The 13,342-nt window shown below is 33.3% G+C and overlaps 2 protein-coding genes across 2 annotated transcripts; both read right to left on the bottom strand.

Moving 5' to 3' along the window:
• Window positions 1–180: 180 nt before the first annotated feature.
• Window positions 181–667, bottom strand: LOC108368743 (uncharacterized). The gene is made up of 3 exons (XM_017623656.1): window positions 607–667; window positions 345–535; window positions 181–270 (listed from the first exon to the last, which is right to left on the bottom strand). The coding sequence occupies exons 1-3, from the start codon at window positions 665–667 to the stop codon at window positions 181–183; spliced, it is 342 nt and encodes a 113-aa protein (XP_017479145.1).
• A 236-nt stretch (window positions 668–903) lies between these two features.
• On the bottom strand, window positions 904–2,017 carry LOC108368742 (uncharacterized). Its single transcript, XM_017623655.1, has 3 exons — window positions 1,981–2,017; window positions 1,423–1,625; window positions 904–1,353 (listed from the first exon to the last, which is right to left on the bottom strand). Exons 1-3 carry the CDS (start codon window positions 2,015–2,017, stop codon window positions 1,195–1,197), a joined length of 399 nt encoding a protein of 132 aa, XP_017479144.1. The 3' UTR covers window positions 904–1,194.
• Window positions 2,018–13,342: the final 11,325 nt, after the last annotated feature.

Raw genomic sequence — 13,342 nt, 5'->3', positions numbered from 1 at the left:
TTTATTATATACTTTTCTTATATGTAGTTAACTTTTTTTTGCAAATTTTTTCGAAGCCAATTTATTTAATATATATGCTCATAAAGACGAATACAAACGCGTATATTTCTCAATATTTACTTGTTTTGGAGGATTTTTCTGTTCCCTAGCCATCAAGGAGGTGTCCTCAATGAACGGATATTACGTGTTGCGCGTCGATGTGCTGCCGACAACGTAAATTAGACCCATAGCGAGCACTGCAAATTGTACGGCTTTCGCTTGAAAGAAAGTCTGGAAATCGAGAACCCCAAATTATAGGACCAACCATTTTTAAATCTTTATCTTTGTTTCTTTTTGGTATTCACCTTTCTAATATAAAGCGGCAACGTCTCCTTGCCTTTATGGGCATGCCAATCAAATCCGCGATACAGCCAAACTGTTGGCCAGGCTAAGGCGGCACTAATAAGAAATGGTGAGGCAGCTTCCATTGTCGCTTCAATATCTCGTCTGTGCATTAGGCGGCGCACCTCCTCGCCTAGGTTAACATCACGCGGCGCTAATTTTATTAAAGGGTACAAAGCGTTATTATTTTTTTTAATTTTCATCTTTTTTTTTTTTGTAACTCACCACTTTCAAAATAGCGTTGTTGGGTACTCTTTTTTTGAAATAAATTTTCAAAGATTCCCATTGTGTTCCAAGTCTTGGGCTGCTATCGACGCGCTACGATTTTTGGAAAAACAAAGTTGCACTAAAAAGTTGAGTAGCCGACGGGAAGCTTAAGTTTGGGGTGGTTTTGCTTTAAATTTACTTGACTTAAATTATTTAATCGCGAAACTTTTTGAATGCACTATAATTTTTAGTATTCTACAAAAGGACCAAGAAAAAAGATTTTTTTATTTATTTTTTTTTTTAATTTATTCCAAGAATGATTTTATTTTGAATTTTTACGCCAGAAATTTCAAATGTAAACTATCAGAAATGTGAAATATTTTTCTGTACTGCCTTTTTTGTCGAAAACTATAGTAGTTTTGTTTGAGTTGGCAAACATTAAATTTTTCTTTAAAATTTTTCTGAGTAAATTTAATTGCTGATAAGTGCATTTAATTTGTGATCTGTCGAATTTGGGACTTTTTGTAAACTAAAAAAACGTTAGCTTTCTTCTTCCCCATTTTCTCACAGCCTGGCTCTTAATTTAAGTTTGTTATTCACTCTCAATCAATCAACCGGTCTAGGTTTACCTCTGTAATCGTCTTCGTGGTCGATACCCTTAAGCATATAGTTCACTTTATGTAGAAGAGGACTCTCTTCATATACCGCAAACATTAGACCCAAACTGAGTATAGCAAACTGCATTAACTTGGCTTGATGAAAAGTCTACAAAGAAAGAAAATTCCTATGTCTTAATATCTATACCATTGTTCACAAATGTTTCCCCCATCTTACCCGATTTATATAGCTGACCAAGGAACGTTCCAACGGCGCCCTATTGCTCCAATCCATGCCTCTATACATCCAAAACGCCGGCCACGCTATAAAGCTAGCGAAAACAAATGGTCGCGCTCGTGCCATTTTTGTCTCAAAGTCCAATGGTGCATTATTTTGTATGAAATCCCGAAACTCCGAAGCATAGGATATGGGTTCGGGCTCTGCAAGTGAACAACAACCACACGACGTGGCGATATCTTCCACATCAAGCTGGTCTGTGGCAACAAGCAAGAAATGAAAAGCTCTTGTGATAAAGCTACTGGGCAACTGTAGTAAATTCGTATTAAAGCTACAAAAGTAAAATTAGCTTTTCACGGACTTTTGACATAAACTTGGCACGCTTAAGTGAAAGCTCTTTAAAATTCTTGCATTCTGCTTTCACAAGCCGTCAATTTGTATTGACAGTTATTAATTTTTAATGCAATGCTAAATGTTTCCTTGTTGCCACAGCTATTTTACGTACTCGCTCGCTCTTTTCTTCCTACTAAACTCTTAAAAAAAAAACACTTTGCTCACCTTTGGGTGCCGAGCTGCTAAAGAATGGTATCTTCATTATGGTTTATGTTTCCAAGTGATGGACAACAGTTTTAAGCAATACAATTTGACACAGATTTTAATTTAAATTCGTAGTTAATTTAAATTGACTGCTGATTTTGTTGATTTCAATTTTGCCTGTTTTCTTCTAGTATATGCGCTGGCTCGAAAAACGCATTGCTACACGAAGCTTGTAAAATAACACAAAGAATTTTTACTGCAAGTCTATTTTTTGCCTCTATTTCAAAACGATTTTTTTTAGTTTTCAAAATTGAAATTTCTTTGAATTTTGTATCCAAAGTGACTGCGTTTAAACTTTTGTTGATGTCATTGTCCTTTTTATGAGTTGCATATGTTCAGGACAGGGACCGAGAATGCGTTCTAGCTTTCCCACAAAAAAACCAAACGAGAAAAAAAATTGAGAGCAGTTTGAATGGGAACAAAATGCGTACAAAGCTCTCCGGAACGTTCTCAAGAAGAACAGAATGAGAACGAAACTTTTGGGAACGTTTTTTTTCGGGCGAAACTCGGGATAACGCTGATTATCTTTCAGCTCTTTTTGATTCATTTTAATATTAAGGCATTTCAAACTAATGGAGCACTATGTGAAAAATTGTCTACTCGCTTCAATTCTACGCAAATATTTCAAAGAAGATTTGTTCCCTTTGTGTTCTCGGTTCGAAAGTTCCTGAGACTTTAGTTCCAAAATGGGTATTCCAGAGAAAGTTCCTTAGACCTTTGTTTCCGTTTTTTTTCTTTGCCAGAACGTTCCGGAGACTTTTGTCCTTATTTTGTTCTCTTAGAAATGTTCCCGAAAGTATTGTTCGCATTTTGTTCTCTTTGGGAACGTTCCACAGGGTTTTGTTCTTATTTAATTCCTGTTGAGAACGTTCTATACAATTTTGTTCTCACTTTCGTTCTTGTTAAATCATTCCGCAAGGTTTTGTTCTCATATCGATTTGGGTTTTTAAGCTTTCATGGGAACAAAACTACCAGAACGATCTCGGTGTCTGCATTTGACACATTTTTTTATGACATGACCGCATAAGGCCAGACCTAGGTTCTGAAGCCACAATGAGGCTTTCAATGCTAGTAATGTCATATATACACATATACATATATATGTACTTAGATCATTATTAATTCAACCCATAGGCGCTCCATTTGCATAATCACGTTTTTCCACTTTTTTTTCGCTAAAGAGAAATTGCCTTCAAAGGCATTTCTAACTAGCGAAAATACCATACTTTTTCTTATAGCCACTACTTAGACCCAAATGCTTTTCTATTATAGGCTTAGCGCTTGTGCGAACAATTTAGGTTAATTTGATTTGTGTAATTCGTTTGTTTTTTTTTTACCTAATTCGTCAGTGATTTTAATTACTTCTGTGGCGTTGTTCATGCGTTCGTTTTTTTTTGTGCGTTGTTGAATTGTCGCTGAATTGTCTTTCACTTAAATTGCTGTGAGACATTTTTTGCGTGCGCATTCGTGGGTAATTTTATCATTAGCCAGCTTGTATTTATCAAACGCATAGTAGCCAACCGCATACACACGTTTGGGTGTAGACTCTACAAACATAGCTAAGTAATTTTAAAGTAAAGAAAAAAGTAAATACCTACATTACCTGTGCTGCTATTTGCATAAACATGCACCGAAACTAACTAATTGAGTGAGGTGCTGAGGTTTTTTTTATTCCTACATTAATGCGTAAATTTCTATTTCACGCGCGTGATTGACTTGTTCAGCAACCGTAGAAGTCGGAAAAAAATCATTAAAATAAAAAAGCCAAGCAGCTGTTTCGCATTTTCCATTACTTGATTTTTATCTCTCGCTTTTTCTGATTCAATTACTGTATTTTCTTTGTCTATTCTGTGCCACGAATTTTTTCCCCAAAAAGCGTGTGTTTCTAACGATCGATATATTTATTAGTGTATTTGCTTTTATGTACCGAATTCGGAGCAGTAAAAAAAATTGCGCATTTGCCAAATGTGCTAATAGTTAAGCGAATAAGTCAAATCTGCAAGAAGCATACCATTTGGTAATACTTTTACGTCCTTGTGGGTGACGTGGGTCACTGATTGTGCAGGCTCGTCCAAAAATATCTCCCAGCACCGGTATCGTTATCTGTGTCTAACTTTTTGCCTTAAAATTTTGGCATTAAAAATTTGCATTATGAAATTAAAAAGATGATCTTTATTTTTTCCTGGAGTTTGAAAAAAAAGAATAAGATATTTTCCTTGAACATTATACAAAATTAACCCTTATCGAATGAAACTCGAATATAAATTTTATTTTGAGATTACGATACTCGATACCGAGTATACCGAGTCTCCCTTTTCAATTTATGTATGCAAATAAATTCCTCTCTTCGGTTGTTAGTTTAAATTATTCTTCTTCTTATTTGGCACTACAACCGTTTGTCGGTTTGGGTCGAGACCAAAATACTGCCGCTCTCATTTGCGGATTTACGCTAGTCAGATCATGTTTTGCGTAGGGTCCCTTCCACTACAATGGCAGAAACTTATGGTCCCTACATCCCAAAAGTTGGGGGAAAACAAGCAGACTACCTTAAGTCATCCATCCATGGAGAAATGCAAATAAAAAATTGTTGTGAGTAGCTTTTCAATAGTTCTAAAGTTCCTTGAAAAGCAAAAAAAAAAATACTGCAAAATTACGCCGAAATTTTTGTTACAAAAAAAAAAGCAAAAAGAAGAATGTTTGAAAAAAAAAATAAAAATTAAAACTGTTCTGAATAGGTTTTCAATAGATCTAGAGTTCCTGAAACATTTTTTTTTTCGAAAAAGTTAAATCTTTGAAAAAGTAAATTAAAAATATTCCGAGTAGGTTTTCAATAGTTCTAGAGTTCCTGAAAAGGAAAAAGAAAGTTCTGCAAAACTACGCCGTAAAAAACATTTTTCGCAAAAAAGTCCAAAAAGTTATATTTTTGAAGAAAAAATATAAATTAAAACTGTTCTGAGTAGCTTTTCAACAGTTCCATAGTTCCTGAGAAGGAAACAGGAAGTTATGCAAAATTACTAAAAAAAAACAATTTTTTGGAAAAAGTTAAATTTTTAAAAAAAAGTAAAAATTAAAACTCTTTTACGTGGCTTTTCAATAGATATAGAGTTCTTGAGAAGCATAAAGATTTTTTCGGCAAAATTACGACGAAAAAAAAACAATTTTTTTCGAAAAGTAAAAATTAAAAAAAAATAAAACTGTTCTGAGTAGCTTTTCAATAGTTCTACGCATGGGTCTTAACCAAAAAACTATTTGCAAACATGAGTTTAAAAACATACCACACTAATGCTAAGCTTAGAACAAGTCGATAAGGTTTACCCTTACTGGTATTAATGTACAATATATATGTATGTACATATGTAGAAGAATACAACATATGTATTGCTGACAACTTCATTGAACATGCAACAAAGTTCATAAATCCTAGCACTGTGACACGAAAGAGATACCCATACAGTTTAGTGATACCCATGCGCGAAGGCATCAAAAGCATAAATGTATAACCGAATAATTTATAGTAATAATTTTTTACGACAAAGTAGATAATAATGTTATATGTATGTAATACATAAATGTTAAAGATACAGATATCTACTATGTAACTGACATCAGTTATCCACCGTTGTTTCCTTAAGCTGTTACCAATTTTTCCTCTAATCTCTTCTTTGAAATTTTAAAAGCTTTCTGCACTAAACTTTTTGTCTACTTATCTACAAACATAATTGCTGTGATAAATCGTTGCATTAAGTTAAGTGACAACGAAACGGATTGCTTAATGCCGCATATAATTCCACACAAAGTAAACAAATTCTTTTTATAGTGGTTTTACAATTCTTGCCATCTACTTAATTTGTTGCTGCCTCCGCTGTCGTATCTCCACTCTACTATCAACACCATTTCTTATGCTAAATCAGCTCAATTTCTTTGCTTAGCTTATATTTCTCAGGCATTAACTTCAACACTGGCGCAATGATTTGTTGCAATCACCTGCTTGCTATCCCCGCCACATACAGATATATCTACATACATACATACATACAAACGAGTACGATCTTAGAAAATATGATTTTCTTTTAATTTTTTCTTGTGCCCTTTTCAATTTCCTTTTGTGTACACTATTTACCGGCTTATGCTTGTCGCGGCATTCAGAACGCTCGCCGATTCTTGTTATACCCACAGGCAGAATGCTTTCATGCTTTCAACGCTCAACGCCCTATTGCATTTCCTATTTTGAAATTAGTATTTGTAGCATCTAGTGACCGCCTGCTGTTGCGGTCGGTCACTTGTCTTCTTACGGCTACATATGCACTTGCTTTTTTGAACTCTTCAGCTTCGTGGTAACTCTTGCTTGCGGCTGCTATTGGCCACAATTTAATGAGTTAGCATAGTAAAGGCACGGCATTAGCTGGTAGCGGTTTCAACAGCGCTGTATACCGCCAGTCCAGCCCAGACACAGCTGGATGCTGTGATTTTTAGTGTCCAACAATGAGGCAGGCAATTTTTATATTTTAACCATTTGGTTATTAATGAATTCATTTATTTCTAATTTATATACATACATACAAACGTACCAGCTTAGAATGAGGTCAAGTTAATTTTTTGTATGTGTTTTTGGTTATTAACTTACGCCCTTTTAGCTCAAGGCTAGCTGTATGCCACATCCGTTCTTTCAGTATCTACCAAAAATTTGTTCAAATGTAGGCATTACTTTTGTTGTTTTTAAAAGTGCATTTGAATAATGTGCAAGTAAATATTTTCAAAAGCTTTTACTTGATTCGTAAGAGGGGATATTGAGAATTTGAAGCTGTTAAGGGTTTATTGCTTCTTCAATTATCTTAGAAAAAGCTGGTATTAACAGTACAATTCTGGTTAAGATAGTAAAAAGTCAGTCTCAACATTAGTGTACTCAACATTAGTGCATTAAGATGAGATCTTTTTTGCACAATAATACAAACAATAAAGTATGAATATAATTCCATATTAAAATACGTACAAAAAAGATAAGTTAACAGAAGCACAGATTTAATCATACCTTAAATAAACACCAGTGGATAAAAATTAAAACAAATTAAACATTAAGTACGAGTACGCTATAAACCACTATTTATTTCAGTTGTTATTCTGTTACATAAGTCTTAAAAAAAACTCTCTCGTTCACCACCTTAGTAACAAGGTATTTTGAGAGAAAGCACTTGTATATCATTTACCTCGCGTCGCTTCAAAAGTTGCAATGGCCGATTTAACAAAGCTCAGGCAGCAAATATTTTTGTACCGTAACTTTTTCGATTTCGAATATAATTTTCTTTTTGTTATTAGATTTCATTGTGTTAAAAAAAAAAATAAATTGCACTTCATTTTTAAAAACTTATTTTGTTTTTCTAAGATTTTATTGTTTTAAAAAGACCAAACATTTTTTTTAATTTCACAAAATTTTTGGAAACTAATTTTTTTTAAATAAATATTTTTTTATTTTTTAAAATTAATTTTTTTGTTTGGTTTCGATTTTCTTCTTTACGAATATATATATATATATATATTTTATTTCATAAAGTTACTTTTATGAATATTTTTTTATTTATTATTTTGTTTTTTGTCTTTTTTAATTTTATTTTCTTTTAATTTTTAAATTAAGTTCCACAGGAGAGGCCCCTATTACTCTATCACTCCGGTAATTAAGTTTTCTTGCAGAGAGATAGCACCTAATGATGTAATTCGAGACCTCCCTTTTTATAAGGGTTTTCATTATGTGCTGCCAACTCGCAGTTTTTCACATATCCCGTTACAACATTACGGCATTCCGTTTTGCCTCCGCTTCACTTTTTTCCTTTCGATGGCTTCCGTGGTTGACGGATTTACCGGCAACTGTTGAAAAAATAAAAAATAAAACCATATCTAATTTTTAAACTGTGTGCAAAACTCAAGAAAATTCAATGAATTATCATGCAAATTAAAAACTTTTGCAGTCTGTAGCCCACCAAATTTTAGCATAATAGAAAATTCTAAACAAAATTGCATGGAAATTTATTGAATTTTCCTGAGTTTTGCATAAAGTTTAGAAAATATATTTTCTGTTGTTTTGTTGTAGTGTGAACCATAGTTTTATAAAAAATTTGCGAAAAGAATAAACAACCGCTTTTTGCGGTGAGTGTAATTAGGGTGGTCCAAAAGTGCATGTGAATTTTTTCGATCGGAAAACTTTGATTCTCTTCAAGAGACTGCCAAATTTTTTATTATACCATTTTTTTATACTAGCGATTTTTTATGGGCCCCCTATTGCATTTTTTGAGGTACTGGTAAAGTAAAGAATTTGGTATTGTCGTTGGAAGTCTTCTGAAGAGAAACAAAATTTTCCGATCGAAAAATATTGATTTTCAAGAATTCTATACCATTTCTACGAAAACTTGTTTTTTCCCCATATAAATACCGGGAAAACTTTGGGCGCTTTGAGGATACCTCTAAATATTTTTTGATAAAAAAAAAAAACGGGTATAATTTTTTTCGGTAGATATAGAACGATTCTAGTGAGTGTGAGCATAAAATTCCGACTTTACCTTTTCAAATGCATTTTTGGACCACCCTAATGTACATATGTACGTAAATATTTAGCAACAAACGACAACAATTGGAATTGGCAATTGTCGATGATCGGCTTGTACCGCTATACGAAGGTGCGCAAGCTGCAAGCTCATACATATACAAATGCTTAGCTGGCAACAACAATGGAAAAACGTCAGCAGCAATGCGCTAAACAATGTTGTTCACCTTCAATTTAACTGAACGTTACAAACTAAAGCGATATTTTTTTCTTATGCTAAGTATGTATGTAAGTACATATATATTTTTTAAATCTTTTTTTCATTGCATATCGGCTTGACAGCCAACGTTGCAGCAGACATGAACAAACTGATACATACATATTGCCACATTGTTGCGCTGTATGGTGCAACTTGTTCGGTTGTTTGTTGCTATTTGTTTTGCCTACTTCCCTTCCCTCTTTGCTTCTTTACTGGGCGTTATGTTCTTGAAACCATTGTCAACTAAGCAGCTGCAACCACAGCAACAACACTTGCATTAAAGTAGTAGCATTATTCTAACTAATTTCTTGATTTTTTTTTTAGTGTTTTACGCTTTTTGTTGCTGGAAAAGTCAATGCAGTTCATTGTATTTGAAGGAGAAATTGTACGCACCTTCTTTTTTTTCTAGTTTGCTTTTGTGATTTTCCTAAGCGCAGCTGTGTTGCATGAGTTCCGAAACAGTAGTTTTGTTGTCAGTACATATTTGCAACGCGTACGATTTGGAAATTTTATGTAGGTAAAGGCAACGGTTTTGCACAAGTCTCGCACTTTTTTTTTGTTTGCTTTTGTTTAGCTTTGTGCGCTTTTACACACGTAATTGGTTTAATTTGGCTTTGTGCGTACAAACTGATTGACTTCCATACAGAGCGCGTCAGTGACGCCATTGTGTCGCCAGCCAAATTGGTATGGTGTTGCACATTCAAGCTTGGTTGACGTTTCGATTGTCGAGTATGCACTTTTCTTTCTATAAGTATATGTGTGTGTGTGTGTGTGTGTGTGTGTGTGTGTGTGGAATCAGCAGTGATCCTGACCCAAATATTGCATTAGGTAAGTAGTGTTATAATCAAATATAGTAGGAGAGAAAATGCTTAAAAAGCGTTGTGTCGAATTTGAGTATTTCATTGTACTGACTCGTATTTGGTAAACTCACTTCAAATTAAGGCTATTTTACAATTTAAGGCGTCTAGAAGGTAGCATGTGACAAATTAGTAAGCAACAGCTTCCCATGAGTCCCATGAGGCCTTGTGCCAGAGTCGTCTTTCAGCACAATCTTGGACTTTTATTCCGAGATATCCGGGCAAATATCGGCAGCTTATTGCAACTGAAAGAGCAGTCTTATGCAAATGAAATATCAAATATCGTATTGTCATGGCACCACAGTCTTCCGAAAGACAAAAGGTTTTCGTAGACAACTGCCAATTCTGGCAACTACCTATCTTGAAAGCTCTTTACTGTCTTTCCAAAGACTAATTGCTTACGTCTTGCGTCTTAGCGTTATGCTATTCGCCTTTCAGCAACAAGTTTTTTAAAAAGTAAATTAATGTAAAAAAAATTACTGTTTTTTTCTTTTTAAAGCAATAAAAACTAATAAATAAATGGAAATTAAATTAAAAAATTAATTGAAATTAAAGCAAAAATTTAAAAAAAAATATATATATAAAAAACAATGAAACCAATAATTAAATTGGGGAAGAGATTGAATCAAAAAAGAAAATAATACCTAAATGTTAAAAAATATATATTTTCATTTTTAAAACAAAATCTAAAAATCATAAGAAAATTAAATTAAAAAGATGAAAAATAAAAAGAGATTCTAAAAATTTAATCAAATGAAACATATATTTTCTTAAAAAAAAAAAAAAATGTAACAATTAAAAAAGGAAATATAAATTAAATAAATTTCTAATTAAATAAAATTTAAGAAAATATTTTTCTCTTTGTATACAATTTTAAAATCAAAAGAAAATGAAACTAAAAAGAATTTATTAAAAAAGAAAAAAATAAATGAGTTCCTTAAAATTAAAGAAATTAAAAAAAAAATATGTTTTTTTTTTAAAGAGAAAAAGTAAAATGAGTTCCTAAAAATTAAATGAAATTTAAAAAATATGCTTTTTGTTAAAAAGAGCATTTAAAAATCAAAATAAAATTAAATTAAGAAAAAACTGAAATAAAAGAAAAAAGTGCATAAAATAAGTTTCTAAAAATTAAATGAAATTAAAAAATATATATTGTATATAGAATCTAAAAATTAAAAAAATTTTATTGAAAAGGAATATGATTTAAAAGAAAAAAAAAATAAATGAAAAATTTTAATTAAAAAAAAAGAACTTTGAATAATAAATGAAAAAAATTGTAATAAAAAAATAATAAATTCTGCTGAGCGAGACTGGAACTCGACGCGAGCTAAATGGTATACAAGTGCTTTCTCTAATTTGTCTCTCATTTGTCGTACGAAAGACTTCTTACTATCTTAGCCAGAACTATCCAGTAAGTAGTCATTAAAATTAATTTTACCCACTCTGAGTCACCTTACACGTTCCGTTAACATATAGAGCGGCTAAAGTTATGCCAGTTAGTCTGGCATCACTCATGCTTAACGCTTTGATTGTGTGGTACAAAATATCTTCTGATTTCATCGGCAACAGTTGGGACTTTGAATCACGATGCATTTTGTTATTTCTGACGTAATATGGGGCATTTTCAATCATTCTGAGAGTTTTATATTGAAATATTTGGACTATTTCCATATTAGAATTTGCTACGGTATCCCGTACGTCCAGACTGGTTTTATAATTGTTGAATGTAAGTGTACTTAGTTTATTGTCGACCGACAATTGGGAGTGTCGACGTCCATTGGACCCCAGCCAAAAATATACGCATACAAATCGACTTGTGAAGACCGACTGACTGACGCTACACTGGCTTTCTAATCGGCCTGAAATTAATAAATAATAATACATAATATTGTGGCGAGCCCCTTGATGATGTCACAAAAAGGGGGGGGACCTGTAGCCTGTAGCAATAATAGGCGAAGTCACAAAACCGATTTTAATTAGTTTCTGTTTAAAATATAAAACCGCAAAGTTGGTAACCCCATGTGACCATTACGGGTTAAATTCTTTACACCAACTTCACATTGAAGTATCGAGGATATTCCGTTCAAGATGTTTGCTGTATGAAGCATTCTCTTCCCACACTCAGTATGCAGGTGCGAAGTTACGGGTTATACAAAACAAATCATCAAATACAAAATAAAAGCTACAGTTATAAGAACCCACTAAACGCCTACTTTACAGAAGCATAAATAGTAATGGGTGCTCTCATTGATTATTTGATGCCCAAAAAGAGAGTTTATTATTTTAATAGTTTATTACTGTAATAACCAATAGCTTTAAACAAGATGACAAGCCACAAAAGAGTCATTGATATTTCACCTAATTTTCTTTACAGCCAAAACAGAAAGGAAATGGCATGAATTGACAAAAAAAATATCGTAAATGTTGTATACCAAAAGCAATCCGAAAAAATCTTAAAATAAACACGGTATTGAAATGTCAATGACTGCGTAAGTTGTCAACATAACAATTGACGTATGACAAATTAAAAAAAAAAAACTGACTACTAGGCTGTTCAATATTAATGCATATCATTTGTGTAGGCTTTTCGTTAGGATGGTACAAAAAAGATACATAATTTACTAATTCCGTAATAAGTGTACTTGAAAAAATATCATGGCCCAAAACGAAAGGCTTTCCAAAAAAAATTCACACAAGCTGTGCGCATTATTTCTTTTGAAAGACATCGTTAATTTTTTTCCTTTTACTTAAATCACTCAACTGTCAATCAACTTGTTTGGCATTTTGAATTATTTGTTGTCTTAATATGGTGTTGCGTAATCAAAAACACTCAATAAACTTAAAAAATAAAACAAGAAATTCTTCGTAGCACTTTAAGTGTCAAGTGTTGTGCGCTGCTCAAGCATTTGAGGCAAATTTGGGTAATCGCACAAAATTTTCAGCAAAAAAGCGATGATCGTTATGACATGAATTAAGACCGGTAAAATATAGGCAAATTATTGTTGCCCTTTAGAAAATAGTTTGCATATTTTTATTTTTTCTCCCTTCTCTTCTCTCTTTATTGTTATGTGTATGTAACGTATTGCCTGAACTAGTTTTGATAGAAACGCCAATCCAAAGTACTTATGCCCTAAATTTTCCAGTGCTGGGCAAAAGCTCAACTTGGCTTCCACATTTTCCTTTTATATTTCGCACTTTCTACAATTATCACTCTTGCTAAAACCTATTTGAGAGACGTGATTAGCTAAAAAATGGTGATCATTTGTAAATCCTACCAGCAGTATACAGGGGTTTTGTCTGGGAATGGAATTGATGAGTTGTGTTCGAAAGCAAACGGTTATCTCGCCGAGCTTTCTCGCTTCTTCACTTCAAGGAGCCTTACCCTCTCCCCTACAAAATCCTCGGCAACCATATTCACCACCTGGACGAAGGAGGACAGACTGCAACTGGGTATTCACGTCGATGGCGAACCAATACCGACGGTGAATAACCCGAAGATCCTCGGAGTAACCTTCGACAGTCTGCTCTCCTTCTCGGCGCACACAACCGCAATTGTCATCAGAGTACAGAGCCGCAACAATGTCCTCAAGTCGCTGGCCGTCAGCACTTGGGGCAAAGACAAAGAAATGTTGTTGGCAATATATGTACAAGGCATTTGGCCGGCCGGTTCTAAAC

Source organism: Rhagoletis zephyria, unplaced genomic scaffold (genome assembly GCF_001687245.7).
Source record: "Rhagoletis zephyria isolate East Lansing unplaced genomic scaffold, Rhagoletis_zephyria_1.1 Rzeph_scaffold_03292, whole genome shotgun sequence".
Lineage (NCBI taxonomy): Eukaryota > Metazoa > Arthropoda > Insecta > Diptera > Tephritidae > Rhagoletis > Rhagoletis zephyria.
Note: the sequence above shows the minus strand (reverse complement) of the source record. Positions and strands in the feature narration are given on the sequence as shown.